Genomic DNA, 20828 nt, shown 5'->3' on the forward strand with positions numbered 1-20828 from the left:
CATGTCTTGCAGTAGAAGCAGTTCCCTTCCAATTTTTTCCTTGTGAGGCTCCTTCCAAAGCATTCACCACCACAGAACCGGTGGAGAGAGCCTGAAAGCAATTATTTATCTCTAGATTGATGAGAGACTTCTGTACCAGCCTTCTTTTTCATCTCGAACTTACATGCTGCCAGTTGCCTGCTTCATCCCCTACCACCTTCCCCTTTTCTTCCGCCTGCCTTGCTTGCAAGATTAAACGCTCCCTTCTGTCACGGAAATCTTCATCCTCCCTGATTGAGCATAGAGTTGACACCTGAGCCTCCAGTCCTCTAATCTTTTCTTCTGAAATGGAGACCAGTTTGCACTTAGTGCAGAAAAAATCCCTTCTTTCCTCGGGAAGGAAGGCACACATGGTGCATCCCAAGCAGGTACAAACAGCTGACCTGTGACTATCCATGCCTGCCATCCTAGAACAGGGATTTAAAAGAAAGGCAAGGGTCTCTGGCCCCTTCCAAACTCCCTCTCTAAACTCCCTGTTTGCAGTCCCCTGTTAACTCCCTCTCTAAACTCCCTGTTTGCAGTCACCTGTTCATAAGCTCACCTGTTTGCCTGGACACTGCTTTATAAAGCCCTGAACTCCCTCTAAGTCCCTCCCCTTACTGAGGCTCAGCCAATCAGCAGAGGCTTCTAGATATCAAGCTTATTTAGAAGCCAACAGTTTCCAACTGCCAGTCCCAGTCCACCCTCCGTGGGGGTGGGGGGCAGGCAGGAGGGGAAAAAAAAACACAACACAGAGCAGAAAAATACCACAGCCACAGCCAGAAAGCCCCAAACACCAACACATGAAACATTATATTCTTACTTGTGTTTCCTGTACTTCTCTGTTGATATTATTCTGTCACTCTGTGAATGCTCCTGGTTCCATGGTTCTAATGCTGGCACTGAAGAATCCTAATATATTCTTTAAAAACAGCTCTGGTTTTCCACCCCAGAGAACAGCAATGAAAGATTTTCTTCCTGATTTTTTTTAAGTGAATGAGTTTTGTTCCACTTGAGCTGCGTCTACACGTGCAAGCTACTTCGAAGTAGCGGCACCAACTTCAAAATAGCGCCCGTCGCGTCTACACACGTCGGGCGCTATTTCGAAGTTAACTTCGACGTTAGGCGGCGAGACGTCGAAGTCGCTAACCTCATGAGGAGATAGGAATAGCGCCCTACTTCGACGTTCAACGTCGAAGTAGGGACCGTGTAGACGATCCGCGTCCCGCAATGTCGAAATTGCTGGGTCCTCCATGGCGGCCATCAGCTGGGGGGTTGAGAGATGCTCTCTCTCCAGCCCCTGCGGGGCTCTATGGTCACCGTGGGCAGCAGCCCTTAGCCCAGGGCTTCTGGCTGCTTCTGCGGCAGCTGGGGATCTATGCTGCAGGCACAGGGTCTGCAACCAGTTGTCAGCTCTGTGTATCTTGTGTTGTTTAGTGCAACTGTGTCTGGGAGGGGCCCTTTAAGGGAGCGGCTGGCTGTTGAGTCCGCCCTGTGACCCTGTCTGCAGCTGTGCCTGGCATCCCTATTTCGATGTGTGCTACTTTGACGTGTAGACGTTCCCTCACTGCGCCTATTTCGATGTTGGGCTGAGCAACGTCGAAGTTGAACATCGACGTTGCCGGCCCTGGAGGACGTGTAGACGTTATTCATCGAAATAGCCTATTTCGATGTTGGCTGCACGTGTAGACGTAGCCTTGGTGTTTTTTTCCTTATGCTTATTGTCTTTGGATCATAGTTTTGTTCCACACTCTTAATACACCGGCAGCAATCCACTTTCTGAGGGTCATTCATTCATTCATTCACACCTCCCACTTTTCTTCACTGAAAACTTTATTGAAACATTCTGTAAATCTTCTGTGGCAATAACTAATTATATCCTGAATAATTACAAAATACTAGCTTTGGCCATTTATTATGAACAGTGTCAAATTACATGGTCTGATATGTCATGTATTGAATCAATGGAAAAGTTCCCATTAACTTTGGTGCAGCAGGCTCATACATATTTCATCAATTATTTCAATTTCATCATATTTTATCTTGGGATTTCATAGTGCACATGTGTAAACTTCCTTTCTCTCCCCCCGTGCCTCTCCCCCACCCACCCTCCCACCCACCCAAAACATTTACAGTCAATGTAAACAGTTTACTTTCCTCTATCTTGTTCAAATGACAGTGAATGCTCAGGACAATGAAGACCATGTTCCTCTACACTTCTGCTCTCGATTTGGTCACCACGAAATAGTGAAGTTCCTACTCCAAAGTAATTTTGAAGTTCAGCCCCATGTGGCCAATATTTATGGAGACACACCTTTGCACCTGTGAGTAACGCATGGAAGCTTTGCTTTGCATTGCAGTGGTGTCGTTCATAGCATTATCAGTAACTGTCTGCTGACTTTGTCTTCAGTGCTTGTTACAGTGGAAAAATTGAGGTTGTCAAGGAAATAATCCATCTGTCAGGAACAGAAAGCTTGACTAAAGAAAATATATTCAGTGAAACAGCTTTCCACAGGTAAGGACATTTTACACACCATTGTCCATAGAATTCTACTCATAGATGCATGCAAAACTGGCTGTAGCAATCATTGGAATCTAAGCAGGATTAGGACTGCAGTAAGCTGTGAATGCTAGACTCATGTCTGAGGGAGAAGGAATACTTAAAAGTAGGTGCCATCCCACAGATAGCAGAGAAGAAGAAAAGAATAGAACCAGATGCTAATATCAGATGCAATATTGACAGTTTGTCAACAGCTGTATAAAGCACTGCTTCTTTTCCTTTTTCTGATCAAAGGAAATCTAAGCTTGGACCACATTATACCCAGAATGCACCTGGCCTCCATACTTTTTATCTCACAAAGTAGCACAGCAAAAGTTGTGTAAAATTTTGTTCCAAATACTTTTGTCTTCAATTTTATGAAAATGTAAAAAGTTCTTTAAAAGCATGAACAGAACAGACCCAATAATTTTTGCACAGTTGTGTCTGATATTGGCACTGGGATATTCAGAATGTTTCCATTGTACCAGGAAAGCAAAATCAGTTTGAACCTCTCTCATCCAGTACTCTTGGGACCTGACCAATGCCAAACGAAGAATTTGCTAGATGACAAAAGGTCAATGTTTTCTAGCACATTACCAACTTCCACTGCTTACTGGGCTCTTAGAAGACATATTAGCACAGAACACTGAGAGCTAGGACAGCTGGCTGTAAACAAACTTTATCAGAGAATGGGGAACTTGTCCACACCCATGATAAGTGATCATCTAGCTAACTAAAATCATGCCAGATTACGGATGTTGATGAACAAGAAAGTTCCAGATAAGAGAGGTTCATCATGTATTTGTTTTGGTAGATAAACACTGCATTTGCACATGTAGATTCTCAAGACCGTTGCATGGGTTTATGTCAATGCAACTCTCTTTAGGTAAGCAAAGTCAATTTTGCTGTTTCTTGGGAATGGGGAATTCTTTTTCATTTTCTTATTTATTTGTTGCAGTGCCTGTACCTATGGGAAGAACATAGAACTTGTAAAATTTCTTCTTGACCAGAATGTTTTAAGCATCAATCATCAAGGAAGAGACGGCCATACAGGTATGGTTGTGAGGACCATGATTTACCATTTGTACATACAGATAACACCAAACTTTTTAACAAGTAAAATGTACTAATCAGGGAACACATTTCCAAGCCTGAAGTAGTTAGGCTGGGATTTCCAAAGGTGCCTACCCGTAGGCATTAGGTCCCGCTGGATTTAAGAGGGATTTTCATACTCTTGGCTGCCTTTGAAAATTCCAGTCTAGCACACCAAGTACCCAATTCTGCAATGGGCTGAGCATTCTCAACTCCCACTGAAGGCAACAGGTGCTCAGTTAGGTATTTTACCTGAAAGACATAAGCAAGTACATTACAGTGACCAAACACAAAGCAGCATGTGATCTTTATAAGTAGTGCACTTCATATAACAAGTGGGTTCCCATAAATTTTTTGCACTGTTTGATGGAGAGTAGTACATTATTGTGCAGCTGTTCCAACCCATGTTCCCTATAAGCTGTGCACGTATGGGACCCTTCAGGAGAGATTCCAGCACTGCCCAGATGAGTAGCAGAATGCCCACAGCTAGGTTTGTGTTTCTCCTGGTGGTGCATACTCACTTTGGTCTACATAACAAACTTTATTCTGCACATGAGTGGAAATGATTAGAGGGAACGTTGGTTCCAACTAAGCATGGTGACATGGAAGAGGGTGCAAAGAGGGCAGCAGTGTAGGGAGCTGGAAGTGTCAGTCCTGAGAGAAAGTTGGCTGAATGGGGTTTGGGGACAGATATGTAAGCAGAGAGGTTGTGAAGTGCTTAGAGAAAGCTAAATAGGTGGGGAATTAGTGAAGATAAACAACAGGGAAGGAGCCCTGCTCAAACCAGAGGGTGAGGGAGCCCATTTTCTGTTTGTCTTTACATCTGTTTCCAGTTGCTAACCTGTGTTTGTGGTAGTGAATAGTAAAATAAGCACTGACATGTACCATAAGGCACACAAGAGATTGGCTCTGTTCTTACATTGCACCGTCTTTTGTCTGATAATATATTCCTTTCTCAAGAAAATCGGTTCCAGTTTTATAGCGATTTCTACAAGTCCAATTATGTTACAGCAGTTGTGCTTACCACAGTGACTGTTCTTTCTTTTCTAATGTTCTAGGATTACACTCTGCTTGCTACCATGGTCACATTCGTCTAGTACAGTTTTTGCTGGATAATGGAGCTGATATGAATCTGGTAGCCTGTGATCCCAGCAGGTCTAGTGGAGAAAAAGATGAGCAGACCTGTTTGATGTGGGCTTATGAGAAAGGTATTTCAATTCTCCACTTTCTGCTGCAAATACATAGGAACACCACGGGTAGAAGATAATAGTACAAAATAACCCTGTAACCCCTGTAGATTGGGAGCTCCTGCTATCTACATACCAGTTTCTGGCTTCAAGGATTATGAAAACTAAGGCTGGAATTTATCTTTTTGCATATTCTAGGCTGCTAAACATCACCTTGGCCCCACACAATCTTTGCTGCAAAAATGTCCTGCTAAAATTAAAGAAATATATTTTTCAGAAAGACTGTTTAGAAATGCAATTTCTGCCTATTTTCTATAGATATCAGTTTGTGTTTTGTGGAGGGAGAAGGAATTGTAAGAAGCAGTGCATTACAACAGAGCAATCCTTTATTTCCACCAAGAAGAGGACTTTCAGTACTACCATACATTCCTGTTTGTGTCTCATAGAAATTGCCTCAGTAACGTGTCAGATTTGGGGCCTGCATCTCTTTCATTTTCCTATTCAACCCAAAACCTTTGTTTCTTGCTGAAAATGTTTCCAGCTATGCACAACCATTGTTGGGTTGGGAGCTGCATGTGTAAGAATGCTTGTGCCCCTGTCTCCTGCCCCGAGCGCTCTTACCGCTCACTAAGCCTGTCAAAGTGTTTGTCTACATGATGCATCAGTGCACACCAGCTGGAGTGTAAACTGTAGTTTACACCAGTGTGTCACACACCATCGGTGCATACCTTGCTGGTATCCAGTAAAAGGTTGCTTGTGCACATTGATGTAATAGTGTATGAAGTGGGACTACATCAACATGCACCAGGGAGGAGCATGTAACAGGGCCCACATGGACAGTTAGGCCAAGGCTACACTGCAGACCAATTTCAAAATAAGATATTTCCAAACAGCTATTTTGAAATATCTTATTTTGAAATAAAACAACCACACACCAAATACCTTTCGAAATAACACCCAGATATCTCAAGGTAGCATTTCGGGGTCAATAGCACTATTTCAAAATAGGGCCATTGGAGCCCATTATGGCTTATTTCGAAATAGCGCTATTCCATGTCTCAATAGCGCCTATTTCAAACAAGCAATTTTGAAATAGACATTATTCCTCTCTTTGTGGCTGCAGCTACAGTATGTTCCCCTTTCAGAGGAAGAATGTAAAAGAATGCGCTTGAAAATGCAAATGGAGTGGTGATTTACAAATCTCATGTCTCATTTACATAATGTCACGCAGTCTCATTTCAGGAAGAAGCTTTTCTGAAAGCAAAGACACCTGTGTAGACAGGGTTCCTTTAGAAAAAGAAAAAAAATGTTTTCGAAAGAACCCTTCTTCCTGAAACAAAAGAGGAAGAAGGGTTCTTACAAAAACAGGGTTTCTTTTTTTCCTGAAGGAACTCCACATACATGGCTGTTTTTGGTTTTGGAAAAGTCTCTTCCTGAAATGAGTTCACACAAGATTATGCAAATGAGGTGTGAGATTTGTAAATTAGTGCTTCATTTGCCTTTTAATCTCCCTCATTCGTATTCTTCCTCTGAAAGGGGAATGTAGTGTAGCCGTAGCCTCTGAGGTTTACTAATTTCAGTATAAGACATCTGCTATTTTGAAATTATTTCAAAATAGTGTGGCCACAGTCTAGACAGCAGCTCAGTTATTTCAAAATAACTGCTGTTATTTCTGAATGACTGAGTAATGGAGCCCTGGCCTTAGTGCTTGATACACTCATGAACACGAAAATGTACATCCTTGATAGTGCTTGGTAATTCATGATGTAGGCAAGTTTTTAGTGTGTAGTAGTCTGCTGCAATTTGGAAGCAAAGTAATCTGTTCTGCCCAAGGGCATACAAGAAATGTGTCCACATGGGGAGTTTGGGAGGAGAAGCTAGTGCTCTTTGAATTCACACATCAGCTTACTGCATACTAACTTCCCTGTGTAGATCAGCCCTCGTGCTCTTCCATGCATGACCCCAGGCTTTTTTTGCCACCTCTGCGCAATCAATATGTAGAAATAAGAGCTGAGAGAATAATCAATTTTTCAGCTCCCTGTGAATTCTGCAAAATCGAAACATAAACATTTTAGGTAAACTCTAAAAGGAAAATTACAATCAATTAAAAATGAAACGCAACAAAAAACAAAACAAAACAAACCTACCATGTTGCTTCAAAGCCCCTGCCATTTTAGTTCTAACAAATTTTTTTTCTCACTTTTGAGGATTTTTCAACATTTAAAATATAATCAAAAGAAATGTTCTAAACAAAATGTGTTTGAATTAAAAAAAAAACAAAATATTTTGTTCAGGAATTGAGGAAACATTTTGGACTTTTTTTAGGTTATGGAAGGAGTGGTTTTGTGTTTTAATAAATAAATTCAGCAATATTGTCATGAATTCTCAAAATGATTGGAGTCTCTGAGTTTACATTTTTCACCGAAAAGTCTGTCAAAAATTTTTGCCCAGCTCTAATTCAAAGACCAGTCAGTAAGTTGTCCCACGACTAGAATGACCAAGGAAGACACAGCAGTTTTACAGACCAACCAAAATTAATCAAATAATTTAACATATGTTATTAAAGTACTATTTGAATAAACATAACAGCTACAAAATAATGATGGATCTTTTGGCTCCCAAGCATGTTTCCCTCAGTGTAGATATATACTGTGATTTCAGGAACAGAGAAAACACTTTAGGGCATTTTCTTTTTCTCCTCCTTTTCTGTGTACAGCACTCCTGTTGATATCAATGGTAGCTGTGTCCAGAGATCAAGGGGACAATAGATTTTTACTTTACTCTGAGGGTAACTATAGAGGAGGTCAAAAGATTTCTGTATGAAGACATAGGTGCAGTACCTCCTTTTTGTCCTGCTCTGCGCTGTGACTTTGGGAAGTCCTGAAATTTTTGCTGTTTTGATGATTTTTACAGAAGAAAATGAACCATGAACATCTGCACAAAATACAACGGACATCGTATTTGTGGTGAAACAGACTTTGGCATCCACAGGAACAGTCTCATGAATTTATCAAAATCACAAAAGAAGAGCTGCTATCACCTTGGCCCCAGAATGTCAATGAATTCTAGAGGCACAGTGTAAGCAGGTGCTTTTGCAATGCTCCTCCTAATATACATTGAACCTGGTCCAGATTCACCCACTTTCTTGCCTTTACGTTACTTTAAAAAGCATCAAAGCATAAACCTCAGTCTGAGCAGTTTCTGAGCTGGATGCACGCAGGCTTTAGAATCACACTCTTGTTCCTGAATTCTTCTGTGTTCAAGCAACACTGGAGCACATTTATTTTCCTTGGTTGGAACTAACAGTCATAGTCAGGAGGGTCAGCAGAGGTTCTCTGGTCCCAGCACCTGACCACAGGATGAATCAGCAGGACCCTTGCATATGATCCTAAATTAAATGAATCAGAGTAGTCCTAGCCTGCCTGGTGTCTTTTTACATGTGCCCTTAGCTGCCATTATTTCTTTGACTTACTATAGTGTCACTATAACCAAATTATTAAGGTGACGAGTGTTCAGTTAACCTTTCTGCAGAGTAAATAATAATCTATTGTCATTTTCCTCAATTCCACTTCGATAATACACTTGAACCTCTGTACTCTAAGTGTCCTTGATCTGGGAACATCCATGGCATAGACCCCGGCAGGGGGAGAAGGAAGTGGCTCTGTGCCCTGCCACTGCCATTCTCCCTTCCCCTCTCCCCCAGCTGGAGGAATTGCAGCACAGCACTGCACTTCTCATGAGTCTCTTTCCCGATGTTCCCATAGCAGCAGGGGATGTTTCCCAGGAGATGGGCACCAGGAGAGCCCCTCACCTCCATCCCTCTCATGTCCTCACCCCACAGTGCCAATCCTGCCCTGGAAAATCTTTAACCCCATTTCCCTTGGTTGCTGAATGAAAGAGATTTACGTGAAGTATGACCAAGGTTTCAAATGAATATTTGCATACAGTCAATCACTTCAAATTATAGGTACAGGTCGAACCTCTGAAATGTGGGACTCTTTCTGGTCAGTAACTTCCTTGGTCTGGCATGGCATGGATGTTGCTGGACCGGAGAGCTCCAGAGGTTGGGAGCAGGGACCAGCTCAGAGTCCGGTGGCTGGAAGCCTCGGCCTGGGCTGGGCAGACATAGCTGGGCCAGCAACAGGGGGACTGGCAGTGGCTAAGGAGCCATGGCCATGGCCAGGAAGCTGCAGTAGGGAGCAGAGGGCTATGGCCGGAGCTGGGAAGCTGCTGGCCCGGGGCTAGGAAGTCAGGGCTGGAGAGTGGGGACCAGGGCTGGAAAGTGAGTGGCCCATAGTCCAAGGCCAGGAATTGTAAGCCAGCAGCCAGGTGGCCAGGGCCAGAAAGCTGCAGATGGTGTCCAGGAAGTGGCTGGGACTGGTAGCTAGGAGTGCACTGGCAGCTGGGAGGAGGTCCTGGAGAACATTGACCTCCCCTGGTCCAACAAAATCCCTGGTCCAGGACAGCTCTGGTCCCAAGGGTCCAGACCATAGAGCTGCAACCTGTATTTCAATTGGAGTAGATGAAGAGATGCAATAGCTGAGGTTATAAGCAACATCACATCATCAATCACCAGGTTGTAGGCTGTCTTGATTAATTAGTTCCTGATAGCGCTCCATAAGATTTGCCCCAAGCAAAATTTTTTACTTTCTCAACGACTATATTAAAATACTAACCAATATTGGACAAAAGTAGTGTCATGTCAGTTCCCTAGTTAAATCCCAGGGATCATCTCAGGAGACAGAAAAACTGACTCTAGCAATCTTCAGCACTCTTGAACTCTAGTGAAGAAGCCTTTCAGTGCTTGCAAGTTTACTGGCATTTCCTTGGCAGGTTCATGCTTATTATGAGCCAGGATGCTTGCACTCATTAAGCTATTACTAAAGTATATCCCTAAGAAAATGGCTGCAAATTGTGCCACTGGGTTGGCTGGGAGTTAAAACATTTCCAAGTAAACACAGCCAGGAGAGCTGTTCGACTGCAAGGTAGCCTTTGGTATGTGAGTACTCCATCACAATCTCATTCTGAATGTCTCTCTTGTTTCTACTCTCCTCTTTGTGGGAGGCAAACAGCAGCCCTGGCTGATGCCTGGAGTGAGAACCCATGATACAGTTTTCCATTGTACTGGGGAAAAATGAAATAATAGGGAGGGGATTCTGAGGTCCCCTAGAAGCATTAAAAATAATATGTTGAAAATTCATCTAATTAACCGCGCAAAAAACCTCAAAAGAATAAGGAATTCCTCCTTTTAAAAGAGCATTCTGATAACTGGTAAAGTGAGTGATCTAGGTGTACCAAATGCAACCCCATGCTTCACTTTGAAGTGTTAAGGGGTTTGTTTGATCTCCAAAGCCTCCAAGAGACTGAGACTATAAAAGTCTGACTAATTTGTTCCTTGGTGAAACAGAGTGACAAATATTCCCAAAACAAAACAGAGAAGGTTTTGGGTACTGTGGCTTGAGTAGCTGAAATATTTTCAGTGTTTGCTTTTTCCCCATTGACTTCAATGAAGATTATTCCCATCTTTTACATTTGGATTTCATACTGCGATTTATCAGTATAGTTTCCATGGCTATGTCTACACTGCCATAACGAAAAACAAACAAATCCAGAACAGCAGGTGACGTGGGCTCTAGCTACAAGACTAAAAATAGCAGTGTAGGTAAGTAGTCTTGGCTAGACCATAGGCTGCAAGCACCTCAGGTTCTAGACCTTGGGCCCCAGCTTTAATTCAACATGACTTTTCCCCCTGAAAAGTAGAGTGGAAACCGTTGCTCTGTAGTGCAAACTCTCATGACTTCCTAACAAATCTCAAGGTGCGTGGTTTGAAAAAAAAGACAAAAAAACAAGTCAAAAAATTAGTCTTTAAGGTGCTACAGGACTGCTTATTTTTTGAGAAGCTACAGACTAACATGGCTACCCCTCTGAGACTATTTTAAGATGCATCGTGAGTCTCTGAAAGTCTCATCACTTGGAGTAGGGTGATTATGTCAAAATCTGAATATCTATGCCACTATTTTTAGACCCATGAGCCTGACAGTTGACCCATGCTCCCAGACTTGCTGCCATTTTTTTTTCTTTTTGCAGCGTATTCAGACATGCCAGCCTGTGGTATAAATTACTTTTACTTTTATCCAGATTTTCCTCATGTTCACCTGATTCAAAAGCCTACCTAATTTCTGATCGCAGTCACTGAATACCTTATTGATATGTTTCCATAAGCAGAAGCGTTGTTTATGTGTAAATAATGAATAGTGATATTTAGTACACAAATCCATTCTTCTGCTTTTTAGGACATGATGGCATTGTTACCCTTCTGAAGCATTATAAAAGACCCCAGGATGACTCACCTTGTAATGAATATTCGCAACCTGGAGGAGGTATGGTTTGATAAGCTAGTTACTTTACATTGTGAAGGAACTGATCTGAAATCCATTGAAATCCAATATACTCTTTCCCCTGCTATCTGTGAGCTTGCATCAGGCCCTATCTGGTACAGTAAGTTTAAATTTGAAGGTAGTTTAATGGCATGAGTGTCCCTATTTTTTTAGGTGCAGAGTGTCTCTGATTTGTGTCCAAACTTCTCCTTTATCTTAGAATACTGTTGTCCCTCTGTGTTACTGGTTTGAGATAAAAACTGAGCTTTGAAATAAAAGTCATTCCTTAATAATCATTACACATACCTTTCTACATATTTAATTTCTTGTTTAGGCATTCTCTTTGTTTTCTCTTCATTTGATGTCTGTTTGATTACTGACATGCAGTAAGTTTCCTTGTTCAACCCAATCCTTCATATTTTTTAACATCTTTAGCTATCTAATTGCCCTGTATCTAAAATTAATTACTCTTTTTGTTACAAAAATCTTTCTTTCCTTTGCTAACTAAATGATAAGTAGCAGGAAGTAAATTTGCTAATCACAGCTCTCAGGTGGGCTCACAAAAGTTTTAGATTGTGTTAAGAAAATATGTGCAAATAAAATGAGACATGAAGCATTCTTGCTTTGATTCCTCAGACGTACAGCTCACCTAGGGCACGAATTTGCTCTTAGTGAGTGAATGAAAAATTCCCATTTATATACATAGGACTAATATTGGGCCCTGAAAGCCTGGATTGTCCAAGTACAGTGCACTCTAGCATAGGTATACTGTATTTCTGAGGCAAGCGTGTCTCTGAAGGGCTGAGTTTGCACACCTCCTTGTATTTCAACTCCAGCAAGCTACTAGCACATGCAGACAACAAAATTAAATCTGCTCACAGCAGATAAATGCCAGACTTTTTCATGAGTTCCCTCTCTTGGTACTTAAATATACACTCTGTAGTGTGGGTCACATTTTTAAAAGTTCAGCATCGCCAGTTAAGGCCAGGTCTTGAAACGGAGCTCAGCTCCCATTTAGGCATTGAAAGAAGTGGTCCGATTCTCAATGCATGGTGAGCACTGAGCTCTCTTGAGCATCTGGCTGAAGTGTCAGAAGAGTGAGTGATTGGCTGGTGAGTGTTTTGGGAATCTGTCTCCAGCAGTTGATGCTGAGCACTTACAAATATAGGCACCGGTGGAGTTATGCCAATACACCTGCTAAGCATCTGGCCTAGCATATAGAGCATATGTGTTTGAAAACTCGCTCACAGTCCCATCAGAATTTTTAAAATTATATTTTTGCCCACATTTTCTCTACTCTTTAAGTAAAAATTGCCTCGTTTCTTTTATCAGCAAAGGCATTTATGCTGTCCTCAGAGAAGTCCATATACTTCATTTTCTTCTTTGATTTCAGATGGTTCCTACGTGTCTGTTCCGTCCCCTCTAGGGAAGATTAAAAGCATGACAAAAGGTATTTTAATGACAGAGGGGGGACCAAGGTTTATATTCTGTTGCTGAAGTTGTTTATCATCCTCAATATAATGCACATGATCAATTTTACCTGCTTTTTTATTTGGAAATGTGAAAAAATGTGACTAAACAGGAGCTGTGTTCCTATGGGAGCATTTTGGAAAGCAATTTACTTACTCTGAGTTATTAACTTTAGTGGAGACAGAGGTGTTCAGTGTCTGGCAGGAGCAAAGCCATACTACTGAAGTCTTACTTCATTTTCTTTTTATGCAGCATTGTTGTAGCTGTGTTGTTCCCAAGATATTAGAGATGTAAGGTGGGTGAGGTAATATAGTTCATTGGACCAACTTTAATTGGTGAGAGAGGTACATTTCTGAACTTAAACAGAGCTGAACAAGTTGGTCTAATAAAAGATGTTGCCTCACCCACCTTTTTTCTTCGTTTTCTTTAAACTTTTAAATTTCCAGAGATTTTGACTTTTCTAAGGATTCAAACCAAAGTCTCTTGTTTTGACAAAAATATGTGACCGTGAATTGATATGAAAGAAATATAAATATAAGAATGCAGAGCAAGCAAACATTAGACTGGAATCTTCAGTGAAATGTTTGGGGATAATTTTGTGATAGAGTTGCTATCCAAAAATTAAAGATGTTGTGTAGATGCAGATTAGCCAGAGAATTCAGCTGCATATTTATATTTAAAGGTATTTCATTTGCAGAGATCCTTTTGATTTTCTATTTCAGATGTTAGAGCTGTGTGTACTCACATGCATATAGTGTTTGCATGTAAGCATGTGTATTAGAACGAGCATTTCCAGCAGATCAAGAGAAGTTATTATTCCTCTTTATCTGGGACTGGTGAGGCCACATCTGGAGTATTGCATCCAGTTCTGTGCCCCCCAACCCCCACCAGTATGGAAAGCATGTGGATGCATTGGACAGGGTCCAGCAGAGGGCAACAAAAATTATTAGGGGGCTGGAGCACATGACCTGCAAGGAGAAGCTGAGAAATTTGGGCTGATTTAGTTTGCAGAAGAGAAAAGTGAGGGGTGATTTGATAGAAGCCTACAACTTCCTGAAGGGGGCTTCTAAAGAGGATGGAGAAAGGCTGTTCTCAGTAGGGACAGATGGCAGAACAAGGAGCAATGGTCTCAAGTTACAGCAGAGGAGGTCTAGGTTAGATATTAGGAAACGCTGTTTCACTAGGAGAGTGGTGAAGCACTGGAACTGGTTACCTAGAGGGGTGGTGGAATCTCCATCTCTAGAGGTTTTTAAGTCCCAGCTTGACATAGTCCCATATGGGATGATTTAGTTAGGATTGGTCCTGCTTTGGACAGAGGACTAGACTTCATGACCTCCTGAGGTCTATTCCAGCACTAGGATTCTATATTAAAATGTTATATTTAGGTTCTTATAAGCACATTGTTGTAGACCACATGAATCAAGAGTTTAGGATTGTGTGGTGTGTGAATTCAGTTCAATATAAGAGTTCAGATTTCAGATGTCATTAAACAGTAGGATGTGATCACAAATACGAACTAGAGGATTGGTGGAGAGTGCTAGAGGCACAGAACGGAGAATTCCTTCTGTAAAGGATTTTGTGCAAAAATCACATGATCCAGACAGAATATGCTTATGGGACAGTGTTCATCAGTGATAAGACTTTAGAGCCCAGATACCCTGAAGCACCTTTAATGTTGTAAATCCCATGTTTATTACTGGGGTTTATCCTGAGTAATGACACAAAAAAGAAATGGGATTACCAGTCAAACAATTTATGGTAGGAAAAGCAACTGCTGCTGTGTAATGTTTTTGTCAGTTTAAGTGTTTTTATTTCCCCTCTCCCTCAGCACCCTATAAAAAAGGATAACTATTCTCTTTTGCAGAAAAGGCAGATGTTCTCCTTCTCCGTGCTGGTTTGCCCTCACATTTCCATCTCCAGCTCTCTGAAATAGAGTTCCATGAGATTATTGGCTCAGGTATGAGAAAGCTTCTGTCTTAAAAGTTTGACGCACACAGAAAATATCTTTGTGCTTATTTATTTTTAATCATTTTAGGGTCTTTTGGAAAAGTGTATAAGGGAAAATGCAGAAATAAAATAGTAGCCATCAAACGGTAAGTTTGCAAAGACGTTTTGCATAGTTAGTACCCAAATGTAGAGGGCCAAAAATCATCCCACATAACTTTCTTGCTATTTTTCAATTATTTTTTTATTTCTCTCCACGTCAACTATTAGCTACAGAGCCAATACCTACTGTTCCAAATCAGATGTGGACATGTTTTGCCGTGAAGTTTCTATCCTCTGCCGACTCAATCATCCTTGTGTCATCCAGTTTGTTGGTGCTTGCTTAGATGACCCAAGTCAGTTTGCTATAGTCACTCAATATATTTCCGGAGGATCGCTCTTTTCACTCCTGCATGAACAGAAGAGGTATGTGATTAACTCTTTGTATGACGCTATTATAAATAATACTGAACATTATAAGAATTCCCCAGGTGCAAATATTTATTATTCATTTTCAGTTAGAGGAATGCACCAAATTGTTGTTTTAATTATAGGACTGTTTGGTATGTAAAGTAAACAAGCAATTAATCACAAAAATATTAGATTTCTCACTGTTGTTTTACTTGGAAAGATTTTTAAATTCAAAATACAATAAACCAACTATGAAGGAATTTCTGATTTGCAGCTGACTCAACTGTCAGGGTATTATGATCTCTTCAGAATGTTGCAAGTAAGTTTGTCTTATATCTGTCCATTTTGACCAGTACTATATGTTTTCAATCTAGGAATCTTGACTTGCAGTCTAAATTAATCATTGCTGTAGATGTTGCCAAAGGCATGGAGTATCTTCACAATCTTACACAACCAATCATACATCGGGACTTGAACAGGTAAGTTTCTCTCCTTGTCCCTCAAATTCAGTGAAGGATGCAGTACTCAAAAAAAAAAAAAACACCAATATTCTGTAGTCTGATCTGCACAGCCAGGCTCTTGTACCCTGTGCAGAAGCTCATTGAAATCCATGGGGCTCTGCACAGGCGCATGAATCGACCTGCATGGATCAGATTGAATCACCAAGCCTGAGTGTGTCAGCATTACTGAAGGTTTAATGTGTTTATTCTGAATTATTTATTGGATACATTTCATTTATCCTTCATACTAATACCTATTTCACAACAACGTGTCATTCTGAAATAATTTATGATTTGTGTGCATCATGTGAGGATAAAATTGACATGGGAAATACACATCTGTTGTGTAATTTACACTAAGTTGCACCCCTTAATATAGTTACTTGACATTCAGTGGAGTAGTCAGCTGGTATATACATACAAAGTGACAGGAGAGGCTCAAGTATGAAAGATCTGGGTATCCAAATTCATGTATGTAAATGTTAGAGCAGATTTGAAAACTGTCAACTGCCCGTCACACTTCTAGCATATGTTCCATATATAACCACTGCTTGTGGTGATGTCTGTTGAATTCTGGTGGTAATCTTTCCAAAAGGATGCAGCTGTTTAACAACTATATTCTCTCCAGTATACAGTCCTGGTCTCTGGAAGGAAGGAAATGATTTTTATACAGGACCTTGCTGTTAAGTCAATGGAATTCACGCTATAAGACTATAAATCCAGCTACAGGAAGAATTGTAACGGGTTAGGACCTTATTAGGTACAGAAAGGATTTTCCTCAATATCAGGCATATATACCTTCTTTTCTCTTCATTTATTCAATAAGCATTTTTGGTAAATAAGATTACAGGATTCATTTTTGTTTGGTTTCCCCAATGACCCACTTCCAGTGTTGCAGCCTAGTGTGATACGGAACTGTGTTCCACATACATCTCTCTTTTTGTATGATCTTTTGATCCTTGCTCAAAGCTTTCATGTCCTGTTGTAATTGGTAGCCGCACTAAAAGCTTCGTGTGCCAGTAGTTCTTTCCCTGGGGAATAGAACTGGGTTTTCTCCTCTTGCTTTGTGAACATGAGTATTTATTGTATTGTCTTCCGAACCAGTTTTCTAGTGCCAGCATCAGAGGAGCCTGAGGCAGTGGTAACTTTTCTGGCTGTTGTCAGTGCTAGCATCACAAGAATTAATTGTATGGCCTTAATATTTGAAAACATCTGTAATATTTTCTTGCTTCCAGCAGTACTTAAATGGAGGACATTCAACTCTTTTAGCTTTTTAAAGTTCTGACTTGACTTGTACATCTATTTTGGATGATAACATATGAAGCTCAACAAAGAAATAGGTCAAAATCCTGAGGTGCAGCTCTTGGCTCATATGGGGATCTGCCACTTTTCCACCTGCTGTTCTAAGTTGTTCTGGCAGATAATAGCTCATAATGAGCCATTCTCTGCACCAGCTCTGCTTCCCCAGCTGGGATAGCTGGCGTGCATCAGGCTGAGACCTTGCTCTGGTTCACCTTCCCTGACGTGTCTCCATCTCATCCTAGAACACTCACGGGGCCCTGGCAGGGGTAGAGAGACAGAACAGCTGTCACAGGCATATCCAGCTGATGATTTCCCACCCTAGGGAAATCTTCAGGTGCTGCCATGCAGTAGTTTGTAAGTCTATAACTTGTGGCTCCAGAGTGGTGTAATGTAGACTTAGAAAGAGCAAAAAAAATTAGGCTAGATAATAATTTCCACAAAGCATACGCACAGCATCTATTAATAATTACTAGCCAGTGCAATATATTCCATCACTGAAAGATAGTTTGAGATGTAAGTCCAGTGATCTTAGCCAAAGAAATGGGGGGAAATTTTCAAAGGCATGAGTGGGGCTTAGGTGCCCATTGACTTTCAGTGGAAGTCTGAAGTCTGTCTGGCCTTTGTGACCATGACAGCTCACTCTCTATCGCCACCTCTCAAGTTACGCTTTCAAAAAGACAGCATAACTTCTGTCTTGCCAACTCTCGTGATTGTCACCAAAGTCTCACAAAGACACTGCTTTGGCTTTTTTTCAGTCTGAGCTCCTATGGTCATGTTATTATGTAACTTTTAAAAAGTATAATTCTAGCCTTCATGTTTGTAGGTAAAAGCTTGATATTATGAGCCCGAAAGTCTCAAAACCCAGACAACAAATCTCACAATATTTAAACCAGTCTCACACAGCAGGACTCATGAGCTGTGTCTACATGTGCACGCGACTTCGAAGTAGCGGCACTAACATCGAAATAGCGCCCGTCGTGGCTACACGCGTCGGGCGCTATTTCGAAGTTAACTTCGACGTTAGGCGGCGAGACGTCGAAGTCGCTAACCTCATGAGGGGATCGGAATAGCGCCCTACTTCGACGTTCAACGTCGAAGTAGGGACCGTGTAGACGATCCGCATCCCGCAACATCGAAATTGTGGGGTCCTCCATGGCAGCCATCAGCTGGGGGGTTGAGAGATGCTCTCTCTCCAGCCCCTGCGGGGCTCTATGGTCACCGTGTGCAGCAGCCCTTAGCCCAGGGCTTCTGGCTGCTGCTGCTGCAGCAGGGGATTCATGCTGCATGCACAGGGTCTGCAACTCGTTGTCGGCTCTGTGTATCTTGTGCTGTTTAGTGCAAGTGTGTCTGGGAGGGGCCCTTTAAGGGAGCGGCTGGCTGTTGAGTCCGCCCTGTGACCTTGTCTGCAGCTGTGCCTGGCACCCTTATTTCGATGTGTGCTACTGTGGCGTGTAGACTTTCCCTCGCTGCACCTATTTCGATGTGGTGCTGCGCAACGTCGATGTTGAACATCGACGTTGCCAGCCCTGGAGGACGTGTAGACGTTATTCATCAAAATAGCCTATTTCAATGTCACCACATCGAAATAGGCTACTTCGATGTAGGCTTCACGTGTAGACGTAGCCATGGTTTTTAAAAGTTGCCAGATAGCTATTGTGGCCTAAAATCTGCCTTGTGCTGTATCTCAAATTACTTGTATGCCTTAATTCAGTGGTTCTCAAACTGTGGGTGTTGACTCCAAAGTGGGTTGTAACCTCATTTTAATTGGCTTGCCAGGGCTGGCATTAGACTTGTTTGTCACTGTGGTGGGGGCCAACACCCAAGTCCCACAGCCTGGCACCAGCAGGCTTTGGAATTGCCCTTTGCACCCCCCCACATCCCCAGTAGTGTGCCTTGGATGGGCTCGAGCTTCAGTCTCCGCCCCCTTCTTTCTGGGGTCGTGTAGCATTTTGTGTTGTCTGTACAGGGTCATAGTGCAGTGAATTTTGAGAAATCCTCCCTTAATTAGTCTGCCTACTAAATGTCTGAGTATGTCTATTTGTACATGCAAACACCTGTATTAAGAGGCAGAAATGAATGCCCGTGTACCAGCTGCCTGACTGCATGCACAATCACTTGATTTGAATGTGCAGCTTTAGGTATTTCTAAGTACAAATACACCACTCAGCAGTGCTTACAGGTGTATCAATAGAGGCCAGCTGAAGATGTGAGTCTTACTGTGCAACTTTTTTTCTGAATAGCAGAGCAGGACCATTGGTATCAGGAGAACCAAATTCTGCCCGTAAGTTCAATGCCTGTCCCTTGCATTCTGTACTAATTGCGGCTCATTTATCAAACAAGTTGGAACACTCGTTTGCAAAGTTTTGCAATAACCAGTTCTGTAGAGTTCAAAGGCACTGATCAATTCACCTGAAAGGGAAAGAAAAGAATGAAGTGTGGAAATGTTTATCACAATGCAAAAGAGCCATATGTTGTCATATGAGCTCTTCGAAGAAATTCCTATGGCACACTACATGGCTGCTTTCCTCTCTACCACTTGGAGAATACACTCTAAACTCTTACTTTTTGAATCCTCAGGTGTCAAGTACAAGCTATGGGTGCAGTCTGACCCCTATGGCATCCTATTTCATTTCGCCAGTTAGAAAAAGTTCCCCATTTAGCCTTCTTGTAACCTAATTAAACAGATTTTTTACTAATCAATGATTTCTCAACTTACATATTATCCTTCTATGTGAAAATTGGGAGAAGGCATTCTTTTAAAAAATCCATGTGATGTCCACTTCACTGCACTTTCATCTACCCTGTCAGAAGCATCCGCTGAGATTCACAGCAAGTCAGTGAGGCATGATATTCCTTTCTCACTACTGTGTCAACTACTCTTAACCAGGCAGTGCTTTTAGTACAGTAAATGTTGCACCTCTTGATCCTCTAAAACATTTCTGAATGTTTTCTCTACAGCTGGCAGTGAACTACCTGGCCTCTAATTTCTTAGTGTGTTACTGCCCCTTTACACTGCTATTTTCTAGTCTTCAGGGATATGCCCTGAATTAAGTTAGCTTTTGAAAATGTCAGCTTTGGGTTCTTCAGCTTCTGTCCTCTGCTCTGACTATTTCTCTGGTGTACACTATGCTCTCTAGTCCTGACACTTTGACAAGTTTAAGAATACAGCTGAATGATATTCTGGACACCTAACTCATCAATTTCGCTCCTTGCTGACCTGATTTCTGATTTACGTAAATAACCCCTCTCTTGTTCTGAAAAGATAGACACCAACCATTGTTGAGCAATTGTTGATTCTTTTGCATGTACACAAAATGCATGGCCACCCCTTCAAAGGGAATGGCTATTTCATTGTTTCATTCCCTACCCCTCACAGTCTTCCTCCTGCATCTATCTTCATTTATGCCTCCTTTATCTCTATCCTACTGTCCAGTCCAGTCCACTCCAGTCATCCTCCTGTATTCCATATTTCTCTCTCTTCATCTGCTCATACACCTACACTGCCCTCCACTTCCTCAGTATCTCTTCTCCCCACCACTCATATTCTCTTCTCCTTCCTGTGACTCTCTCTCCTGTACCTCAACTACTTCAGTCCCCTCATGATTCCCTGTCCAGTTTCCCAACCAGAGTGCACAGAGGAGTGGCCATGTTCTCAGAGGGAAGCACAACTGTTGCCCTTTAGGTTTCTGTTGATAATGAGCCAAACCAAAAACTCAAATCTAACTATATCTGACCATCAAAGCAGTTAAAAACCATATCCTAACTTTATAGCATTTCTAGTCACAAGGGATCATTTCAAAAATGATTTCCAAACATATCATCTCTTATAATTGGCAGGCTGGAATCTCTACCAGGTCACGTTAATACAATGACCAAACGGTACCGTTTTGCTTTCATGTCAACAATGCAAAAGGCATGTTTGCAGTTTTTCGGTGGTGTTGGCCACTGC

General features: G+C 41.7%; 1 protein-coding gene across 4 annotated transcripts in view; it reads left to right on the plus strand.

Annotated features, from left to right (window-relative positions):
* TNNI3K (TNNI3 interacting kinase) overlaps window positions 1–20828 on the plus strand; it is a 167986-nt gene that overhangs the window by 46953 nt on the left and 100205 nt on the right. For all 4 annotated transcript variants that reach the window (XM_075002559.1, XM_075002560.1, XM_075002557.1 and 1 more), the window contains exons 8-17: window positions 2198–2342; window positions 2429–2533; window positions 3516–3610; window positions 4708–4857; window positions 11130–11216; window positions 12607–12663; window positions 14548–14640; window positions 14719–14776; window positions 14898–15092; window positions 15452–15556. In XM_075002559.1, the coding sequence (XP_074858660.1) occupies window positions 2198–2342; window positions 2429–2533; window positions 3516–3610; window positions 4708–4857; window positions 11130–11216; window positions 12607–12663; window positions 14548–14640; window positions 14719–14776; window positions 14898–15092; window positions 15452–15556 (1090 nt within the window). The remainder of the gene's footprint in view (window positions 1–2197; window positions 2343–2428; window positions 2534–3515; window positions 3611–4707; window positions 4858–11129; window positions 11217–12606; window positions 12664–14547; window positions 14641–14718; window positions 14777–14897; window positions 15093–15451; window positions 15557–20828) is intronic.

The sequence above is a fragment of the Carettochelys insculpta genome, chromosome 9, assembly GCF_033958435.1.
Source record: "Carettochelys insculpta isolate YL-2023 chromosome 9, ASM3395843v1, whole genome shotgun sequence".
NCBI lineage: Eukaryota > Metazoa > Chordata > Testudines > Carettochelyidae > Carettochelys > Carettochelys insculpta.